Source organism: Girardinichthys multiradiatus, chromosome 12 (assembly GCF_021462225.1).
Source record: "Girardinichthys multiradiatus isolate DD_20200921_A chromosome 12, DD_fGirMul_XY1, whole genome shotgun sequence".
NCBI lineage: Eukaryota > Metazoa > Chordata > Actinopteri > Cyprinodontiformes > Goodeidae > Girardinichthys > Girardinichthys multiradiatus.
Window position 1 is genome coordinate 50,671,868 of NC_061805.1, and position 22,009 is coordinate 50,693,876.

Below are 22,009 nucleotides of genomic sequence, written 5' to 3' on the forward strand. Positions count from 1 at the left end.
ATTAAATCAAGAGAGAGCTCCTAACCTGCTGTTCTACCGCAGCTCTGGGTCGGCCCCAATGATCCCAGTGCTTATCTGAGGTTCTGGTGCTTCTCCAGATCTCTCAGGTCTCAACCCAAACACGACCCAGTGAGAGGAAGTCACAGCCTGCCATCTCATTTTAATGCTACCTACTAGGGTGGTCCTGATCACTGAGGGAATATCTGAGTGAATGGAAACCTGCCGGATTTACTGTTACAGAGCTAACTACTAGCATCGACACCAGCAGCCATATTTCCCTGGATGTTCAAACTCCAAACAACATGTTCACAACGTCAGGTTCTACAGCGCAATGTTTGCCTCTGGTTTAATTATAGGATATAAATAAGATGAAATGTAGAGAAATTATTTATACCTGAAACTTTCACTACTTTTTAAAAACCCAAACCCAGTTCACTGGACACTGAACCTGGCGCTGCTGGGAGATCTCAGAATTTCCCAGTTGGAACTCCGGCTTCAGGAAATGCATCAGTGACCTGTTGCATTTCCAAATGGGAACTTGAAAAAATGAAAGTACAAACAGAACACAAAGAAAGGCTTTCCAGTGATCTGAAAGGCTTTCCAGTGATCTGAAAGGCTTTCCAGTGACCTGACCGGCTTTCCAGTGACCTGACCGGCTTTCCAGTGACCTGACCTGCTTTCCAGTGACCTGACTGGCTTTCCAGTGACCTGAAAGGCTTTCCAGTGACCTGACCGGCTTTCCAGTGACCTGACCGGCTTTCCAGTGACCTGAAAGGCTTTCCAGTGACCTGAAAGGCTTTCCAGTGACCTGACCGGCTTTCCAGTGACCTGACCGGCTTTCCAGTGACCTGACCTGCTTTCCAGTGACCTGACTGGCTTTCCAGTGACCTGAAAGGCTTTCCAGTGACCTGACCGGCTTTCCAGTGACCTGACCTGCTTTCCAGTGACCTGACCTGCTTTCCAGTGACCTGAAAGGCTTTCCAGAGACCTGACTGGCTTTCCAGTGACCTGACCGGCTTTCCAGTGACCTGAAAGGCTTTCCAGTGATCTGAAAGGCTTTCCAGTGACCTGACTGGCTTTCCAGTGACCTGACTGGCTTTCCAGTGACCTTAAAGGCTTTTCAGTGACCTGACAGCAGTCAGCATAGGGGGGAGCTGTGCAGAAAGCAGCAGTGTCTCATTTTCTCTCCAAGTTTTTTCCACACAGGCTTAACTGGAACTGTGACATATTAGCATTAGCCTAACAGGCCATCAAGTTCCTCCAGATGAAAACATCAGCAGAAGCAAGACGTGGGTTTCAGGACTGCAGATGTTTGTTTCCAGGCAGATTTATGCATCTAGCACTGATGTGTTATTTTACTGCAGATACAGATACATCAGTTTTAAGGAACGATCACAGTGGGACTCGAGATCAGCAAATTTCTCAATGACTCGGGGCGTTATCAAGGTCACACCATCGTGACTGGGGGTAGGGGCATCCCTGATACTTTCTGTTTGCCTACTTGAACTGGGTCATTGCTGGCTTGTTCTGCACAGTGACCCGATGGACTACAGATAGCAACACCAGCTGAGAACAATGCATCAACCTGCATTTTATGGTTTCAGAAGCAACACATTCACTGCCAGGTTGGACAGACCTATGAGGGACTCATTTGATAAGACCCAAACCATCAGAACATATTCAGTTCTTCACAGCTGCAGCTTTCAGAACTTCTGCCAGGCAGCCATGTAGGAAACAGCATCTCCCACACCAAACTGCAGCCCAGAGTGGGCGGATTTCCTGCAGGAGCAGAATCACTTGATCCGATAAAAACCTGGCTGAGAGCAGATCATCATGGAGACAATCAGATTCACTCCTGCAAACTGAGGCCTTAAAGGAGGAAACAGGAGGAGTCACAGGTTAATAAACGGTGCACCTGACCCCCGGTCCACCTTAAAGGGAATAAACATCCTTCATCAGTTTAATGGGGCTTTGTGAAGGAGCGCTCTCCATAAAACACACACAACTTGCTCTGTTGCTCACAAAGGAAGTGAATCTCTCTCTATCACACACACGTACACACACCGTGTTTTACTATCTTTATGAGGACTTTTCAGTTACTTCTATTGACTTCCATTCATTTTCCTTGATTTTTAGTGCCTAACCCTGACCCTAACAATAACTCAATTCATACCCTAGTCCTAAACCTAACCCCTGTCCCAAGAACGGAATTTGGAAAAGTGAGAACCAGGAAAATGTCCTCACTTTGTCAAAATGTCCTCACTTTGTCAAAATGTCCTCACTTTGTCAAAATGTCCTCACTTTGTCAAAATGTCCTCACTTTGTCAAAATGTCCTCACTTTGTCAAAATGTCCTCACTTTGCGATAAAAATACAAAAATTGGTTCTCACTCAGCAACAAGTACAAGAACACACACACACATAGAGCCATACTTGTCCTTTTTTGTCCTGTCAGCACTCTGGTTTTCATTCCTGGAGATGATTGTCTTCCTTAAGTGTCACAACAGCTCCTCAGTGACCTGTGTGTGTGTGTGTGTGTGTGTGTGTGTGTGGCAGGCTGCAGTTTGTTTCTGGTTGAACCAACGTTATGAATCAATGGCAGGAGAACCACTTCGGATAAACATATGAGATAGGCCCAGAAGGATGCAGTGAAGATGAACAATGAGCAGGAAAGTTCTGATAAAAACCGTTTTTGGTGCGTTTTGGTCCTGACAACAATCAGTCGTTCAAGCGGGATTATCAGTCACTGTGTGTTCTTCCAAAGCCCTGACATTTAACCCAACGGTTGCTGCATCCATTCAATAAATGCATCAAAACTAAGAACTACCAGGATCTTCAGCCTTTAAATGCATCACCAAATAAAACGCACTTTTCTTTACATTCTGTAAAAATCAGATCAAGATTATATGTTTGATGCACCAATAGGGATAATCTCATAATTACTTTATGAATCCATTGGTTTTACAACAAATACCGAGCCAACGAGGAACCTGCAGGTTTTCTAACTGCTTTACTGGTTAGCAGAGGAAACCAGAGATCAGAACCTGGTCAGTCCAGTTAAATTAAAGGATTTCTTTGCTTTTCCTGCTGTTAAACATCCAATAACTTTGTTAACCTCACGTCTTTATTCTTTGAGGTTATTTTTGTCTTCAATTACTGTAAAAATGCAGAAATGAAGACAGAACAGAACAGCTGAAAGAGCAGATGATGGTTGTGTTTCTTTTTTCCCTGCCTCCCCTGAAGGCACCACCCCGCTTACCTGTGTGACTGTCACCTGACCGCGTGCAAACACACCTACTACGTGTTTTTTTTCATGCACTATAGACCCTTTTCGGCTCCCGTAAGTGTGGCAGTGAAGGCCACTGTCTTGCGGATCTTCGTATGATCTGTCAGGAGATAAAACGCGATTTTTTCCTCTAAAAGGTGAATAAAACCGAATCCTCCGTCCGAACCGAACTCCATTCATTAAACCTCTGATTTAAGCTGGGACTTTTCCTCTGCTGTCAGCCGGAGACATCACGCCTTGTCCGGCTGTCTGCCTCCCCTCCATCAACCCTGCCTCCCTCCTGTCTTACCTCCTGGGTGGCGCTCGGTTCCAGGAACAGGTCCTCTCCGTCCTCCACCTCATGGAAATCGGTTCGGTCCGGTGGAGGGTCCCGGGCTGTTTCCGCCATGTTCCTGCAGCTAACGGAGATCCAAACACTGAGGAGCTGGCAGGAAGAGAGGAGGAGCAGGAGTCAGGAGGTTCTCCTGCTGCGTCATGTGACTGTCCTGCTGGGAACCAGAGAGCAGCGGGGAAAACGAAGATGTCTCACTCTGATCGCTGTTTGAAGTTTGGTTAAGCAAAATAACTGGAAAATGGTTTATGCTGGTATGACTATTTCTACATTTCTTAAAAATATGCTTCTAAACTCAAGGGATGAACTATTCCAGGTTTAAGATCCAGGTTTAAACCAGATGTTCAGTCTCTTTGTACAAGGGCAGTGAGACAGCGGTGAGGTGTGTGTTAGGAGTGACCGATGCAATCAAGCTGGGAAAAGGATTATATTAGGAATCAGATCTGAGCTCTTTCTTTTTTGAAATGATGATGGACAGGATAACAGGTGAGATCAGACAGGATCCTAATGGACTTTAATGTTTGCAGGTGGCAGAGAGTCTGGAGAGGTGGAGGTAAGCCCTGGGGAGAAGAGGAATAGAAGTCAGTAGATGCAATAGAAACACATTTTCAATTAATCTAAAATTGTTTCCAACAATCCAGAATGCAAATTAGAAGACAGATGATATGCACATATTGAAACAAAGGTGATTCTGAAGCTCCTCCTCCATTACTGGTTTTCCCTTGTGGCGATACTAGCTGAATCTATGGTAAACTACGTGAAAGCAGTTTGGTTGTCCTCCAGATAACTCATTACAAACAATCCCAGCATCACATATGATGAAAATATGTTGAGCAGAACGCAAATGTTTCAGTTTTCACAACCTTTTTTCCCACTAACAGGTTCAACATGTGACTCACTGAGGAAGGACCTTCTACTGTGGAGGATGGAACAAGTCATATCTACAGAAGCCATGTGAATGGATGAGATGGAGCAGAACAGGGCAGCTGAAAGTAGTGGCTGTAGAACCGAATATGGACACGTTTAAGTACCTCGGGTCAACCATCCAAAGCAACAGGAGAGGTGAAGAAGAGAAGGCAGTCAGTGGATGGAGATGAAGATGGTGGCGGGAGCTGCTATGATAAATGTGGCACCAACACACAGAAGGTGGAGCTTGGAGAGTGGAACATGCGTTTTACTGGGAGTGACCAAAAAGGATTGAAATTAAGTGGTACAGCTCAGGTTGGAGACAACGTTAGATAGACTTGATGCAGAGGGGATAAACTGGACAGAGGATGTTGAAGATGGAGCTGCCAGGATGGAGGAAAACAGGAACACCACAAAGAGGGTTTCTAGCCGTAGTTAAGGAGGATATGCAGAGAGCTGGCATGGCAGAGGAGGATGATGGGCATAGATGCGATGGACGGAGATGATCCAAAGGGAGCAACTAGGGGTCACCTCAGGGAACCTTTAGAAGGGGAGGCAAGATGAGGGTCACTGATAATCTTTGGATGGAACATCAAACTTAAAAGGTCATGATAGAATTTACCATACTGTTATTATAAGGAGGTGGGTGATGGGCAAATAAATAAATATATGTTGCAACTCACTGGCTTTTTAAAAAAGACCCGAGAGTATCCCTCTTGTTGGAAGCATTTTGAGCAGCTACAAGAAGAGGAAGATATACAAATTATTTCCAAAGGGAATTGAATGCTGCAGTTTGCTACCAGGTAGTTTTCTCAACTAAGATGATCACCAACCAATAATAACCAAAAATATTCTTCAAAATGTTCGCTTGTTATCAAATGTATTACTTGTGACAAACTTTTTTATTGAGTATAAATTCATCAGATGCTATAGACGATCTATGTTTCCTAACGTCCCAACGATTGAGGTGTTTCCGCCGGATCGTTTTCAGGGGAACACAAACATCCGTCTGTTCAACCTGCAGAAATTATAAACTGCGTGTTAAAAAGATAAAAATATCAGTTTTTCTTCAAAGGATTTTTTAAAACACGGAGAGAGGTCACCTCCACCCAGTGGATGTGTCACTAACTCGGCGTTTTATCGTCTGCCGGAAATCTTTAAGTTTCTGTTTTTGTAGTTCAGTAAGCAGCATGGATGCTAGCTGGGAAACAGTTGCTTCCAGTGAGGACGAAGAGGAGCTGGAGAACCGGACTCAGGAGGATGATTTGGACCTTGATTTGGATGTGGAGTTGGCTAAAATGACGGTTGAAGGTGAATTGTCGTTGTTCCTATCAGAATAAGCGGTTTGTAGTCCGGTTCTGGTTCTGTTTTATAGCACCAGATGAAGAAACGTCTAGAAAAACGAAACTTTCAGCCACTTGTTGAATATCATTAAAACGTAATTGATATAAATAATAGACATTGGTATTTGATATAGATTTATTACACTCAGTGATCTATTTTGTACCTTTTGTGGCGTACAGCCAATAAACCCAGTTTTTAACCCATTAGAGTTTTACATGAAACCAATGAGAATATTGTTTTTAATAGAGAAGCATTATGTTATTGGCTATAAATTCACTGTTGGCTTGAAAGTTGCTCATAAGGAGGCTTAGCCACAAAAGGTAATTGCTAAAGAAGCTGGCTGTTCACAGCGTGGTACAGGTCCTTCTCAAAAAATTAGCATATTGTGATAAAGTTCATTATTTTCCATAATGTCATGATGAAAATGTAACATTCATATATTTTAGATTCATTGCACACTAACTGAAATATTTCAGGTCTTTTATTGTCTTAATACGGATGATTTTGGCATACAGCTCATGAAAACCCAAAATTCCTATCTCACAAAATTAGCATATCATTAAAAGGGTCTCTAAACGAGCTATGAACCTAATCATCTGAATCAACGAGTTAACTCTAAACACCTGCAAAAGATTCCTGAGGCCTTTAAAACTCCCAGCCTGGTTCATCACTCAAAACCCCAATCATGGGTAAGACTGCCGACCTGACTGCAGTCCAGAAGGCCACTATTGACACCCTCAAGCAAGAGGGTAAGACACAGAAAGAAATTTCTGAACGAATAGGCTGTTCCCAGAGTGCTGTATCAAGGCACCTCAGTGGGAAGTCTGTGGGAAGGAAAAAGTGTGGCAGAAAGCGCTGCACAACGAGAAGAGGTGACCGGACCCTGAGGAAGATTGTGGAGAAGGGCCGATTCCAGACCTTGGGGGACCTGCGGAAGCAGTGGACTGAGTCTGGAGTAGAAACATCCAGAGCCACCGTGCACAGGCATGTGCAGGAAATGGGCTACAGGTGCCGCATTCCCCAGACCTGGGCTACAGAGAAGCAGCACTGGACTGTTGCTCAGTGGTCCAAAGTATTTTTTTCGGATGAAAGCAAATTCTGCATGTCATTCGGAAATCAAGGCGCCAGAGTCTGGAGGAAGACTGGGGAGAAGGAAATGCCAAAATGCCAGAAGTCCAGTGTCAAGTACCCACAGTCAGTGATGGTCTGGGGTGCCATGTCAGCTGCTGGTGTTGGTCCACTGTGTTTTATCAAGGGCAGGGTCAATGCAGCTAGCTATCAGGAGATTTTGGAGCACTTCATGCTTCCATCTGCTGAAAAGCTTTATGGAGATGAAGATTTCATTTTTCAGCACGACCTGGCACCTGCTCACAGTGCCAAAACCACTGGTAAATGGTTTACTGACCATGGTATCACTGTGCTCAATTGGCCTGCCAACGCTCCTGACCTGAACCCCATAGAGAATCTGTGGGATATTGTGAAGAGAACGTTGAGAGACTCAAGACCCAACACTCTGGATGAGCTAAAGGCCGCTATCGAAGCATCCTGGGCCTCCATAAGACCTCAGCAGTGCCACAGGCTGATTGCCTCCATGCCACGCCGCACTGAAGCAGTCATTTCTGCAAAAGGATTCCCGACCAAGTATTGAGTGCATAACTGTACATGATTATTTGAAGGTTGATGTTTTTTGTATTAAAAACAATTTTATTTTATTGGTCGGATGAAATATGCTAATTTTGTGAGATATGAATTTTGGGTTTTCATGAGCTGTATGCCAAAATCATCCGTATTAAGACAATAAAAGATCTGAAATATTTCAGTTAGTGTGCAATGAATCTAAAATATATGAATGTTAAATTTTCATCATGACATTATGGAAAATAATGAACTTTATCACAATATGCTAATTTTTTGAGAAGGACCTGTATATCCAATCATATGAATGGAAAATTTAGTGGAAGGGAAAACTGTGGTAGAAAAACGCTGCACAAGCAATAGGGATAACTACACATAGTGTTGACTGCAGCTGGATCCAGAGCTTTAAGAGAAAATTGGCTGGACTGTTGCCCAATGGCCCAAAGTAAATTTTGGGTTTGATTTGGAAATTTAAAAACCTAGAGTTTGTTTGATTAGCAGTCATCTCCTAATCGACCTTTCTGGTTTTTTTTTCCTTTGTTGTCTCCTTCTCGTTTTGTCCATCTGGCTGCTCCTCTCAGACCTGATCTATAAAGTCCAGGCTGTGCAGACGGACAGCATGACGACGGAGTCTGGCATCAACACAAAGCCAGACTGGGAGAGTGAGGTGGCTGCCGTATTCCAGTATGGCTCCCAGCTGAAGGAGCGCTATGAGCAGCTGCAGAAGGAGCAGGAGGAGGAGAAGGAGGTACAGGAGAGGCACAAAGTGCAACTGAAGAAGAGGATGGAGGAGGGCATCCATCAGCACCAGGTGATCCAGAAGAACCCTCAGTTTCATCCTTTTGCTTAAAAATTGTCTGAAGGATTCACACGGACTATTTTTTAGACTCAGCTGGAAAAACTGGATTCCCTGCGAGTGAAGCTGCAGCTCAACAACTCAAAGGCCACCAGGAAGAGCTTCGAGAGCAAGAAACGGGAGCTGATGTTGGAGAGGAACAGAGCAGAGGAGGAAAGGAACAGGTGAGGAACCGTCTGACATGTTGTCTGCTTCCTAAAAACGTTACTCATTCAATTCAGTTTATTTATATAGCGCCAATTCACAACAGATGTTGTCTCAAGGCTCTTCACAACAGTCAGGTTCATACAGATGTTGGACAATGAAACTGAAACATCTGTCATTTTAGTGTGGGAGGTTTCATGGCTAAATTGGACCAGCCTGGTAGCCAGTCTTCATTGATTGCACATTGCACCAGTAAGAGCAGAGTGTGAAGGTTCAATTAGCAGGGTAAGAGCACAGTTTTGCTCTTACTCTGCTAATTAAACCCTGCTGTTTATTTCCTTCCACAGATTAATAGGAACTGGTCTGAATGTTTGTAGAACCCAACAAGCATAAAAAACAAACCCAACAGTTTACAGAGAAGCTCGGTCATCAGGTCGGATGTTAGCAGTCTGAAGGAAATCCTCAGGAACCCGGGGAACACAAGCAGATAAGCTTCAGTTACCAATCTGATCTTCAGCACGAGGAGGTGATGAGGTCCCACAGGGCAGGAGATGCTGCTTTTCCATTTATTCAGACCCGACTACGTTTCCAGTTTGTCTGGTTCCCACCAACAACTTCAAAGGATTTTATTGGGCTTTTATGTGATAAACCAACACAAAGTGGTGCATCATTTTAAAGGATGGAAGAAAAATGGGTTTTAAAAAGAATTTTCAAATAAAATTGAAAAAACGTGGCTTGATTGTTTGCTCAGCTCCTCGACCCTCTATAGAACCTCTTTCTGAGGAAGCTCTCTGTCACATCTGGAGACTGAATGTTGGAGCCCAGTCCTCTTTACAAAATAACTCCAGCTCAGTCAGGTTGGATGGAGAGCATCTGTGAGCCTGTACAGGTCCTTCTCAAAATATTAGCATATTGTGATAAAGTTCATTATTTTCCATAATGTCATGATGAATATTTAACATTCATATATTTTAGATTCATTGCACACTAACTGAAATATTTCAGGTCTTTTATTGTCTTAATACGGATGATTTTGGCATACAGCTCATGAAAACCCAAAATTCCTATCTCACAAAATTAGCATATTTCATCCGACCAATAAAATAAATTGTTTTTAATAAAAAAAACGTCAACCTTCAAATAATCATGTACAGTTATGCACTCAATACTTGGTCAGGAATCCTTTTGCAGAAATGACTGCTTCAATGCGGCGTGGCATGGAGGCAATCAGCCTGTGGCACTGCTGAGGTCTTATGGAGGCCCAGGATGCTTCGATAGCGGCCTTTAGCTCATCCAGAGTGTTGGGTCTTGAGTCTCTCAACGTTCTCTTCACAATATCCCACAGATTCTCTATGGGGTTCAGGTCAGGAGAGTTGGCAGGCCAATTGAGCACAGTGATACCATGGTCAGTAAACCATTTACCAGTGGTTTTGGCACTGTGAGCAGGTGCCAGGTCGGGCTGAAAAATGAAATCTTCATCTCCATAAAGCTTTTCAGCAGATGGAAGCATGAAGTGCTCCAAAATCTCCTGATAGCTAGCTGCATTGACCCTGCCCTTGATAAAACACAGTGGACCAACACCAGCAGCTGACACGGCACCCCAGACCATCACTGACTGTGGGTTCTTGACACTGGACTTCTGGCATTTTGGCATTTCCTTCTCTCCAGTCTTCCTCCAGACTCTGGCACCTTGATTTCTGAATGACATGCAGAATTTGCTTTCATCCGAAAAAAGTACTTTGGACCACTGAGCAACAGTCCAGTGCTGCTTCTCTGTAGCCCAGGTCAGGCGCTTCTGCCGCTGTTTCTGGTTCAAAAGTGGCTTGACCTGGGGAATGCGGCACTTGTAGCCCATTTCCTGCACACGCCTGTGCACGGTGGCTCTGGATGTTTCTACTCCAGACTCAGTCCACTGCTTCCGCAGGTCCCCCAAGGTCTGGAATCGGCCCTTCTCCACAATCTTCCTCAGGGTCCGGTCACCTCTTCTCGTTGTGCAGCGTTTTCTGCCACACTTTTTCCTTCCCACAGACTTCCCACTGAGGTGCCTTGATACAGCACTCTGGGAACAGCCTATTCGTTCAGAAATGTCTTTCTGTGTCTTACCCTCTTGCTTGAGGGTGTCAATAGTGGCCTTCTGGACAGCAGTCAGGTCGGCAGTCTTACCCATGATTGGGGTTTTGAGTGATGAACCAGGCTGGGAGTTTTAAAGGCCTCAGGAATCTTTTGCAGGTGTTTAGAGTTAACTCGTTGATTCAGATGATTAGGTTCATAGCTCGTTTAGAGACCCTTTTAATGATATGCTAATTTTGTGAGATAGGAATTTTGGGTTTTCATGAGCTGTATGCCAAAATCATCCATATTAAGACAATAAAAGACCTGAAATATTTCAGTTAGTGTGCAATGAATCTAAAATATATGAATGTTAAATTTTCATCATGACATTATGGGAAATAATGAACTTTATCACAATATGCTAATATTTTGAGAAGGACCTGTATGTTTAGGATCGTTGTCCTGCTCTCATGAGACACGCTTATATTTTCTCCTCACCCCTGTCAGCAAAAGTCCCCGGCAAGTCCGGTCCGCGGTGAGAAAAAGGCTGAAACATCTGCTGTAGCAGGTTTCTTCCAGGGTTGCCCTCTAGCTTGATTCCTCTGATATCTCCAACCAGCTTCGCAGTCCCTGATGAAGATGGCATGATGCCACCATCACTCTGTTTCACGGTGGGAACGACGTGTTCATGGTATTAGTTTTTCCCCCCAAGTAACGTTTGACCTGTTGGTCACAGAGTAAAACTTTAGTCTCACCTGACGGTGCGTTCAGGTCCCCACAGGGTTGTTACCTTCTGAGCGGGGAGGAAAACAGACCATAATGTGTGGAGAGGAGAAGCTGCAAACCTGCAGTTTAACCTAAACAGTTACCAAAAAACACAGAAACAGGATCATGTGAACCCAGCTGATCCAATTATTCTGTCCTCAGACTGGCCCGGGAGCTGGAGGAGAGCGACAAGAAGCTGACAGCACTCACCGAGGAGCAGAGCGAGGAGCAGTGCAGGTGGACGGAGGAGCTGGAGCAGCTGAGGAAGGAGATGGAGCAGGTGAAGAAGGAGGCGGAGAAGGCCCAGCTGCAGGCCTTAAGGGACGAGATTACAGCCGTGGAGAAGCAGAGAGATGTGGCCATGTCTCGGATTGAGGCGTGGCTTAAAGAGGTTTGGACAAACTTCTCATGGTGCTTTTATAAACGTGGGAAAAATTAATACTTTAGCCAGAAGGTGGACGTTTGGATTATTTAACTTTGATCAGAGAAAAGGGGGGAGGGGCCCATCTGTAGGGTCCTGATGTGTGGGATGATGGACATTGATGGGCCCCATGGGGGAGCACCATGCAGTGAGACCCCCGTCCGCCACCATGTTTGGCCCCATCCTGCGCATCCATTTTAATAAACTAGAGACGCTGGATGTTTCAGGCAGGCCGTGGGCTGCAGGAGCTACGCTGGGCTCTGGTTGGCATCCCTCCCTCAAATAATCGGGATGGCTGACGGTCATACAAGCACAGGCTCCGATTACATCAGTGTGGCCAGCCCACTCTGGTTCTGGATCCAGTCTTGATTTGATCAAATCAATCGTGCAATTAGGATTCTGTCTTGAGATATTCTTTTTGTAGAGCAAAACTGCCCTGGCACATGTAGGCAACCATCTGCTCTATATGGTATGACAGACCAACACAAAGTATTAGTAGCTGACATTTAATACCGGACTCATGTTTCGCTCCGTCCAGGTGGCGCAGTACCTGAATGTTCTGCAGGTGGAGTTCCCTCAGCAGTACCACCACGATCGGGGGAAGTGGGAGAAGAAAGAAAGTTTGGTTCGGAAGAGCCAAGCTGAGCTTCAGAACCGCTTCCAGGATGTTCTGCAGCAACTGCAGCAGGGTCGGGAGTTGGAGTCGCTCCCCAGGATCAATGTGCCGTCCCTGCCTCAGGTCCCCATGGTGAGACATGATACGACCTGCCGGTGGCGCTGTTTCACTTTGATTAACGAACTGCTTTCTGTCTTTCCGACAGGGGGACCTCAGGTTCAAACAGGTGATGCAGTCGGTGGTCCAGTCCCCCATGATGCCTCCTCCACCCCCCCTCTATCAGCCCATCCCTCCACACAGAGACCCACATTACTATAACCCACGCCACAGTCAGCCCCACCCTCGCCACATGATGTACCGAGGCCCGGTCCACCCCCCGCATCTCCATCCTCCACCTCACATGTACTTCCAGCCCCACTCAGCACCACGTCACCAGCCTCCACCCCATTTCCAGTCGGCTCCACAGCATCAGTTCCACACCAGACCCCCGGTGAGGGTGACTCCCCCTCCCAGTGTGTCCCCATCTCCACCAGTTCAGCCTGTCCACCCCGTGGTTCCCTCCCCGCCTCCATCTGCTGCTTCGGCTGCTACGCCTCCGCCTGCCCCCTCTGCTGCTTCGGCCCCAGCTGAAAAACTGGAGAAGCTTCTGGAGAAGCTGGGAGCGAGGTTCCCGCAGTGCAGCAAGGCTCAGCTGATGTCGCTGCTGCAGCAGGTGAAGAGCTCCCGCGGCACGTTGGCCGGGATCACCATGGAAGACCTCATCGAGCAGATCGGCTTCAAGCTGAGCCAGAGCGAACGCCTGGCCCCGGGGCCCATCAGCCGACCCGCTCCGGGGCCCATCCAGAGGCCGACGCCTCCCCCGCAGAGACCCGCTGCAGCGGCACCTTCTCCTCCAGCTGGGCCCCGGAAACTCTGCCTCATGTGCCAGAACCACGTTGACCCGGAGAACCGGTACCCGCTGAGCTGCTCCCACACCATCCACAGAGACTGCATCCAGATGTGGCTCCAGTCCAGCAAGAACAACTCGTGTCCGTTCTGTCCAGGGAAGTGACGGACCGCTCCGCAGTTTGATTTAAACATGTTTTGGGTTTTCTGTCGAGTTATTGCTGTTATTAAATCATTCAGAAGCAATAAACGATAAGAGAAGATTTTAATTATTTCAGATGATTTTTAACAAGCTCAGATTTATTAAAACATTTGATTAAACTTTTTGATCATTTTTTTTTTTTTTTTTAGGAGTTTGAACTTTTATTGTTAAGCTGAGAAAATAAAGTGACCTAAACACAAAAAAAACCAAACATTCAGTTTTTATTGCTGACTTTCTCTGCTCTCACTCTGAGATCTCAGCCTTTAAAAACTTTAAGCCTTTCCTCTTTTTAAAGATTTCCCTCCAAACTCCCACTCCCCGTCTCCCCGAGGACATCCCAGTCCGCTTTAATGGGAGCTCTGGTCGCTCAATGGACAGGGTTAAAGGAGGCGTCCCATCCCAATAAATATCGGAGCGGAGTGCTGAAAATGTGCGGCGGTGCATGAGTGTGAATAACGGCAGGCTGCGTCCTGTTTACTGTCTGGACCCGTCTCTCTGTGTCATTTTAAAGGTTACCGTCTTTCTGCACAATCCGACCGATTTTAGAGGCAGCACCAAGAAGAGCAGCTTGTCTCCAACTACAGCAGCTGCAGGAGGATTCAGCCCTGAGGCAGAGGAGGTCAGACATCTCTGCTGCAATTAACAGGAAGAGAAAGGAGCTAAAATCTCATTTACAGAATAGACCTCTAGTAGAGAAATGCATTTTTTATGTTTTTACTGTTCATTTTTTCTGAAAATCTGAAGAATTTCATAACTTTATGCCAACAAGATGACAAAGTAAAATGATTCTCCATTAATTAACTGGTGACCAGTGAGGGCGTAAAGATGCTTCACTACAGCTCAAATAAACCTCAACACGGATCCAGAAGTCTGGGAACATCCTATCTGTCTGACGGTGTCATCAAGGAGAGGTTCCAGGTGGAGGCAGAGGGATCTGCTGAGCTTTATTCTGTTAAATCTGCAGGGACGTACGCCAGGATCCTGTTGATGGACTTCAGCTCAGCCTTCAGCACCATCAATCCAGACATCCTCCTCCAGAAGCTCATCCAGCTCAAAGTCCTGGCCTCCACCTGTCAGTGGATACGCAGGAGGTGAGGCTGGGGGCGCTGGTGCTGATGGTTCTTCTGTGGGGAAAAAGGTCTCTCCCCACTCCTCTCTGTACACAAATGACCACATTTCATTTGGCTTGTGAACATCACTGTTATTGGACTGATCCAGGACCGTGATGAGTCTGCATTCAGACAGGAGGTGGATCGGCTGGTCCACTGGTGTGGTCAGAACCAACTGGAGCTAAACTTGCTTAAGACCATTACATCTCTGGACCTGAGATGGTCTTCACACATAGACAATGTTCAGAAGAAGGTCCAGCAGAGGCTGTACTTCCTGAGGCAACTCAAGAAGTCCAACCTTCCTCAGGAGCTGCTGGTCATCTTCTACACTGCCATCTGTCCTGTCTTGGTCCATCTCAGTGAGGTTTGGATCATCCACCAAACAGGACAGGTCCAGACTGCAACCAACAATCAGGTCTGCAGAGAGAATCATCAGAGCTGACCTTCCTTCTATGCGGGACTTGTACAGGTCAAGGGTCAGGAAAAAAAGCAGCTAAAATCTCTGCAGACCCCACACACCCTGCACACAAAGTGTTTAGGCTTTTACCTTCAGGTGGCGCTACAGAGCTGTCTGCTAAAACCAGGTTGTCTCTGATGAACACAATGAACACCTTCCAGCCTGAGTAGTCAGCTGCTCTGCTGGGAAAATGAATAAGCATATTTGCACTATTCCAACCTGCCTTTGTTTTTATTGGTTACACATTTATAATAAAACTGATTCTGAAAGCTGGTGACCTCTGCTGACCCTGCTGTGATTTTATGTGGCTGAGTTGCTGTCGTTCCCATTCCTTCCACTAACATCCTCCTGTATCCATTAGAAGATGCTTGTTTGTTATCTCCACTGCATTTATTACAGCCAGGTTTAATGCAGCTTATGCTGCCCCCTGCTGACCACACTGGAAACACACTCAGTGGCATCGACTTCAGAAACTTCCTTTAAATCGGCAGGACAGCGGAATGTAAACAGTTGCAGAATCATCAGGAACCCAATTATCTGTTTCCTCTTTAATCCATTTAAAAAACATCTTTGTTTTTCTACAGCTTCAGCTGAGCTTCCAGTTTATCCTGTTAAAGACATTCTGTATTATCTCCCTGCAGACTGTGTGTGTGTGTGTGTGTGTTTTTATTCTGCTGCTATAGATCGGCTCTGAGCGTCTCCAGGGTGTCAGGGTGTTAGTGATGCTCTGCTGTGTCTCCTGTGGCAGCTCTAATGTCGGCGTGATTTACAGACCGCTGGACAAACAAGCATCATTACTGCAGCCTGTAAACGTGGGTCTGACTGACTGCTCCCAAAATGGGGTCTGAGGACCCTCAGGGGCCCTTAAGAGGCTCCCCCAGGACCCCTCAGTGAAATAGGAGTTTTATTTGACTATTATTTCATTGAGGGGGAAATAACAGAGGGAGAATGAGTGATCAGAGGGTTGAGTCTCTCTAAGCGACAGACAAACATCCTTAAAGACGTTGATGTTCTCTGCTGTGATCCAGAGTGGAGTTAAAGGAAATGTCTGCCATAAAACACACCTGTAAAAAAAGATGCAGAGAAACACTCTCTCTGATTGGTCACTCTGTGTAATTGAGCCCCCAGAGTCTAATTTCCTCACAAACAATGAAAAAGTTCTGAGGAGAAGCAGGTTTGTTGTTTTTAGCTGCACCTTTAATTCAGGGGTTAGAATAATTATTTAGGAGAAAAATAAATTTTCTAGTTAACATGAAGCGACTGACCACAGGCAGATCCAGGGGTTGGCTAAAGGGGCCCTGATGACATCTAATGGACTCATTTCTTTCATTCTGTTTTACAGATAAGTACATTTTTTCTTGTTTATGTGAAGTGAGAAACGTTTTAGCTGGGACATAAAAAACTGACCCACAGTTGGCACCACTGTTGTCTTACACCAAGAGGGCTCTGGGTTCGATTCCCAGCTTGGGGTTTTTCTGCGTGGAGTTTGCATGTTCTCCCTGTGCATGTGTGGGTTCTCTCCAGGTTTTCTGGCTTCCTCTCACTCCAAAAGCATGACTGTTGGTGAAACCGGTCCTGTACAATGCCTTTAGGTATGAGTGTGTGCGCATGGCTGCTTGTTCTGTGTGTCCCTGTGATGGACTGGTTCTAGTAGGTTCTGATCCAGTAAACTGAGCCAGTAAATTCTGTTTTATTTGATCATGGATCACCTTCACTCACTGTTTTGTCCAAAGAACTTATTCAAAGTCCATTTGGATATAATTTCCAAAGTAGGGAAATACTTTCTGATGTTTACTTCCAGCAGATTATGGAGATGTTTCTCTGTGATGTTTCAGGTGTGAAGAAAGGCTGAAGAAGATGCAGCTTATTAAAGATCTCAGCTAAAAACCTCCTGACTCACCTCCAAGAAGAACTTTTAGGAAAGAAGAGAGGAGAAAATCAATGATGTGTTTGAGTGCAACACTGTGTGACATTCAGCAGAACATCAGCAACGGTCGGCTTCGTCTCCGGAGTCACAAACTGTTTCTGCTTTGAAACAGAGCCTAGCTGTCACTTACAGAGGCAGGAAAATTAAAATAAGACACCGTTTTACTTCAGTTTATTCATGATGTGGGCCCTCGAAGGCTCAGGGGACGAAGAGTCTGAGGGCCGAACAAACATTGTAACACGGAGCCGCTGCTGTTTTAATGCTCACCATCAACACCATCCACTGTGTGACACAGAAACTAAATGCCAAACGGCTGCTGCTGCTGGGGGGTCAGACCAGTTCTGCAGCTGGATCTATGAAGCACAATGCTGCCTCCTTCTGGCCCTGCGGGGAAACTGCAGTAAGAATATTACACTAATATTTGACTAAATCAAATTACTGTAAAATACTACTAACATATCAGATCTATAAAACAATGACGGGTCTTAAAAGGTGCGTGATGAATAAAAAAATAAAGAGAATAATATAAGCCAAATAAATATAAAATCATCTCACAAATATTTAAGAGGCCGTATTGACTGGCTGACAATAAAAATATAGAAGAGTTCAGCAAGTCTATAAATATTAATCTATAGACTCTAAAATATATTTTCCTTAAAAGGCTATACAATTAATGTCATTTTATAAAAAAAAATTGATGTAAACTATTTTATGTTTTTTATGTTTAATATTTTAACTCTTGTAAATGTTATTTTGAAAAAGGCCCTTAAAATGATGACCTTGAAGGCTTCTGAATTAGAGGTTAAAACCAGACTTCCCTTCTCCCAGGGATGCTCTCCACCTTAGTCTGCATGATCATGAGGTGTTTCCAGGCCAGAGAGGACAAATAATCCCTCCTGTGAGTTGTAGGTCTGCCTGGCTCTCTCCTCACAGTAGAAAGGACAAAAAAAACCTCAAAGGGAAGCGTTTAGATGTCCTCCAGATCAATGCTGAACATCTTCAAATAACTCCTTTCGATGCGGTGGAGCAGCGGCTCTACTCTGAGCTCCTTACCCCATTTCTGAGGAAAACCCAGACGACCTTACAGAGAAAAACTAATTTCAGCTGCTAGTCTGCAGGATCTCCTTCTTTTAGTCTTGGTCCATATCTCTTGACCATTTAGACGGGTGCTGGAAAGTAGATGGAGCAGAAAATCCACAGCTTCACCATTTAGCTCAGCTCCTTTTTTACGTTCCAAAGGCTGAGGAAGAAGAAGGTACAGGTGCTGGACCGGCTTCCTGCAGTCCTGATCTGTCGCCACGTTGTACCGAGGCTCCCCTGTCTGAATTACATCAGGTTTCTTTCTGCATTCAAAGAAGTAAAATTTATGAATAATTTTTTCCATACTTTCATAATGTTTCTGATTCTGATGATACTGAGGAAGAAAGGTGAGAACAAGCTGTGAGAACTCGCGCTCTTCATCAGCACCATGTGCTTCTTTAGATGCAGAAGAAAGCTGTGGACCACTGGATGAAATGTGGAAAAAAACAGACCAGTAAGACTTGTTGGGTTCGTTCAGCTTGGTTTACAGCATGGGCTGATCCAGAGGTTGGTCAAAGGGGGCACTGGTCCCTGCTGGAATCTCCAAGGAAAACCAGGAGAAAACTGGACAGGTCCCGGTGCATCTCAACATCTTCGAAAAGCCAATTTATTTCAGTGCTTGAGTTCAAAAAGTGAAACTTAGAGATTTATTGCACACAGAGTGATGAACGTTAAAATGTTTTTTTGTTAATATTAAAGATTCTGGCTTACAATGAATGAAAAAGTTAGTTTCTCAGAATACTGGAGCTTTACATCAGATCAATTACCAGAAGATGTATTACGGTACGGTATCTGCACTCAGGACTTGGTCGGGCCCCTTCTGCATCATTTCCTGCATCACTGCAGAGACGATCAGCTTGTGGTTCTGCTGAGGTGTTCAGGAAGTCCAAGCACCTCGTAAACGGCTGTGCTGACTAATGAAACCCAGTGGACCAACACCAGTAATGACGTGGCACCCCTAATCATCACTGACTGTGGAAACTTCACCCTGGACTTCAAGCAACGTGTATTCTGGGCCTCACCACTCTTCCTCCAAACGCTGGGACCTTGATTTCCACTCCTAAGAAGGTTCACTGATAGAATGTTTCGGATCTGTGAATAATGTTCTGCTTTTTGAGACCTTTGGCCTACTTCATGTTGTCAGAGGGGTTCTGTTCAGGTGAGTTCTTGGTTCACAGGTCTGGCAGTAACCAGGTCGGGTATGGCCAGTGAAACAGTAACAACGGTTTTTCTCTCTGAATAAATGAAATCTTCATGATCACGAGTGATGACAGGATGGAGCAGGAGATCCATGTATCTGCAGTATCACCACCAGAATAACTTACTGGTGTATTCCAACCAGTAAGAGGATCTATCCACAATCTGACTCTTGACATTCTCACGTAATTCTGACTTTTTGGTACCAACAGGTCCCTGTTTGGAGTCTTGGAACAGCTGAAAGCCAAGTTTCTTTGTTTAGGCACAAACTGAGTGCTTCCTCCTGAGTCCTGACATGACGTTCTGTTATGGCCAAAATGCAAATGCAGAGTTTGATCTGCATATAAATAACTGTGTGTCTGAAGGCCTCAGTGGAAGATGAATGGTGTTTGTCAGCAGCGGCTCTTTGAGGAGGACACCGTCTAATTACGTTTTTTCTTAAAGGTTGGATTTATTAGTATCCATCATCGCTGTCTTACATCAATTAATGCGGTTGACGGGTCATAACATCACCCCCCAACCATCCGTCCCCCTCCATGCCTCACCCTCCGACTCCCCTCCATCCTTCAGAAACAGAAGAACCTCCTCTCCCTCTCGTTGGCATTAAAGGCCTGTCATCCCAGCATGCCGCGGGGCCCCTGGCCACAGCCCAGCGGTGTCAATTAAATTTGATTGACTGAGTAAAAGAAGCACACAAATAAGCCAAAACAACAGACACAAAAATCTATACATGACTGCCCCCCACACCCCCTCTACCCCAGCTGTCAAATCAGCCGCTCGACTCACCCGGTTTCAGGGTTTGTGCTGCTGCCTGTGTGTGTGGGCCCCATAACCCCCCCCCTCCCCACCACCCTCAACAAACAGAGTGGACCAATTAGCGGCTGTGGAGCCTCGTCCACACTGCTCAGCAGAGGCCCCTGGGTATTGACTCAAACTGTTGTCCAATAAATGAGGTCTAATTTATCAGTTTAACTTCACCCCCCTCCTCCCGGACGAAAACAAGGATGGAGAAGATGGAAAAAAGAAAACAAACAGCTTGTGGTTTTTGTTGTGTGAACTGGAGGGTTTCTGACCCCCCCATAAATCCAGCCTTCCTCACATCTCGACTTGTTGGTTTACTAATTGTCAGTCCGCGAGCTCGTGTTTCATATTTGCTGCCATGATTGAGGGCCGCCATTAGAGCCGGCCCCATTAGGCTCCATGGGGAAGCAGGCGGCCCTGCGTGGGAACCATCAAAGACCAATTTGCTACACAAACACCATAAATCCTCTCCCCGTTAAGTGACTGTTTTTGATGCTGCTGAATTGCGCAGACATAAATGTACGCTCTGCTATATATCGTCCACTAAACTACCAGTGACAACATTTCACACACGACATTCATCTTGATCAGTGGTGGTCAAAAGTGGGGTCCTGGGACCTGCAGAGGACCTCTAAGAAGGCTGCAGGGGGTCTCAGTAAAGGCAACATTTGCTGCCAGAAGACACAGGAAAACTGGTGAGTTCATAAAATGTTTTATTTAAATATATGCTAACTTTTAATAGGCTTGTAACATCATCACATTAGCTGAATAAATGTGATGCAGCGATGCTTTTCACTTCTCTACAGAAGCCTTGCACACAGCATCTCCAGAACTTGCTGTAGCTTTACTGGGTCCCACTGAGGGACATCAGGTGGTTGCATCATGGAAGCAGCCAGTGGGTACCAACCTGGCGTGTCATCCTGCACTGTTGTAAACTATGCTCCGCATATCCGGGCAGTGGCACCACCTGACTACCCAAACCCTGCAAACCTACAAATGAAAGTCATTCTCCAGGATAATTCATAGATCTTCCAACCAATCAAATCGCGTTTCTTCATGGAAGGTAGTTCAACTCAGCGCTCACAATAGAACCAAACAACTGAAAGTTTAATTCGGTCTCTCTTGGCAGGCCAATTGAGCACAGTGATACCATGGTCAGTAAACCATTTACCAGTGGTTTTGGCACTGTGAGCAGGTGCCAGGTCATGCTGAAAAATGAAATCTTCATCTCCATAAAGCTTTTCAGCAGATGGAAGCATGAAGTGCTCCAAAATCTCCTGATAGCTAGCTGCATTGACCCTGCCCTTGATAAAACACAGTGGACCAACACCAGCAGCTGACACGGCACCCCAGACCATCACTGACTGTGGGTACTTGACACTGGACTTCTGGCATTTTGGCATTTCCTTCTCCCCAGTCTTCCTCCAGACTCTGGCACCTTGATTTCTGAATGACATGCAGAATTTACTTTCATCCAAAAAAAGTACTTTGGACCACTGAGCAACAGTCCAGTGCTGCTTCTCTGTAGCCCAGGTCAGGCGCTTCTGCCGCTGTTTCTGGTTCAAAAGTGGCTTGACCTGGGGAATGCGGCACTTGTAGCCCATTTCCTGCACACGCCTGTGCACGGTGGCTCTGGATGTTTCTACTCCAGACTCAGTCCACTGCTTCCGCAGGTCCCCCAAGGTCTGGAATCGGCCCTTCTCCACAATCTTCCTCAGGGTCCGGTCACCTCTTCTCGTTGTGCAGCGTTTTCTGCCACACTTTTTCCTTCCCACAGACTTCCCACTGAGGTGCCTTGATACAGCACTCTGGGAACAGCCTATTCGTTCAGAAATGTCTTTCTGTGTCTTACCCTCTTGCTTGAGGGTGTCAATAGTGGCCTTCTGGACAGCAGTCAGGTCGGCAGTCTTACCCATGATTGGGGTTTTGATTGATGAACCAGGCTGGGAGTTTTAAAGGCCTCAGGAATCTTTTGCAGGTGTTTAGAGTTAACTCG

General features: G+C 45.6%; 3 protein-coding genes across 4 annotated transcripts in view; 1 reads left to right on the forward strand and 2 right to left on the reverse strand.

Annotated features, from left to right (window-relative positions):
• Positions 1 to 3,782, reverse strand: part of snx2 (sorting nexin 2) — a 25,817-nt gene extending 22,035 nt beyond the window's left edge. The window contains exon 1 of one of the 2 annotated variants that reach the window (XM_047380948.1): positions 3,575 to 3,782. In XM_047380948.1, the coding sequence (XP_047236904.1) occupies positions 3,575 to 3,673 (99 nt within the window). In that variant the 5' untranslated portion in view covers positions 3,674 to 3,782. The remainder of the gene's footprint in view (positions 1 to 3,574) is intronic. The other variant, XM_047380949.1, reaches the window with a different exon arrangement.
• On the forward strand, positions 3,736 to 13,561 carry rnf214 (ring finger protein 214). Its single transcript, XM_047380947.1, has 7 exons — positions 3,736 to 3,870; positions 4,498 to 5,833; positions 8,083 to 8,312; positions 8,388 to 8,521; positions 11,481 to 11,709; positions 12,278 to 12,487; positions 12,561 to 13,561. The coding sequence occupies exons 2-7, from the start codon at positions 5,713 to 5,715 to the stop codon at positions 13,404 to 13,406; spliced, it is 1,770 nt and encodes a 589-aa protein (XP_047236903.1). The 5' UTR covers positions 3,736 to 3,870; positions 4,498 to 5,712; the 3' UTR covers positions 13,407 to 13,561.
• Positions 13,562 to 17,128: 3,567 nt separating this feature from the next.
• Positions 17,129 to 22,009, reverse strand: part of LOC124877874 (synuclein, alpha interacting protein) — a 34,235-nt gene continuing 29,354 nt past the window's right edge. Inside the window, exon 13 of the transcript XR_007040622.1 lies at positions 17,129 to 17,319. The gene's annotated coding sequence lies outside the window, so the exon portion shown is untranslated. The remainder of the gene's footprint in view (positions 17,320 to 22,009) is intronic.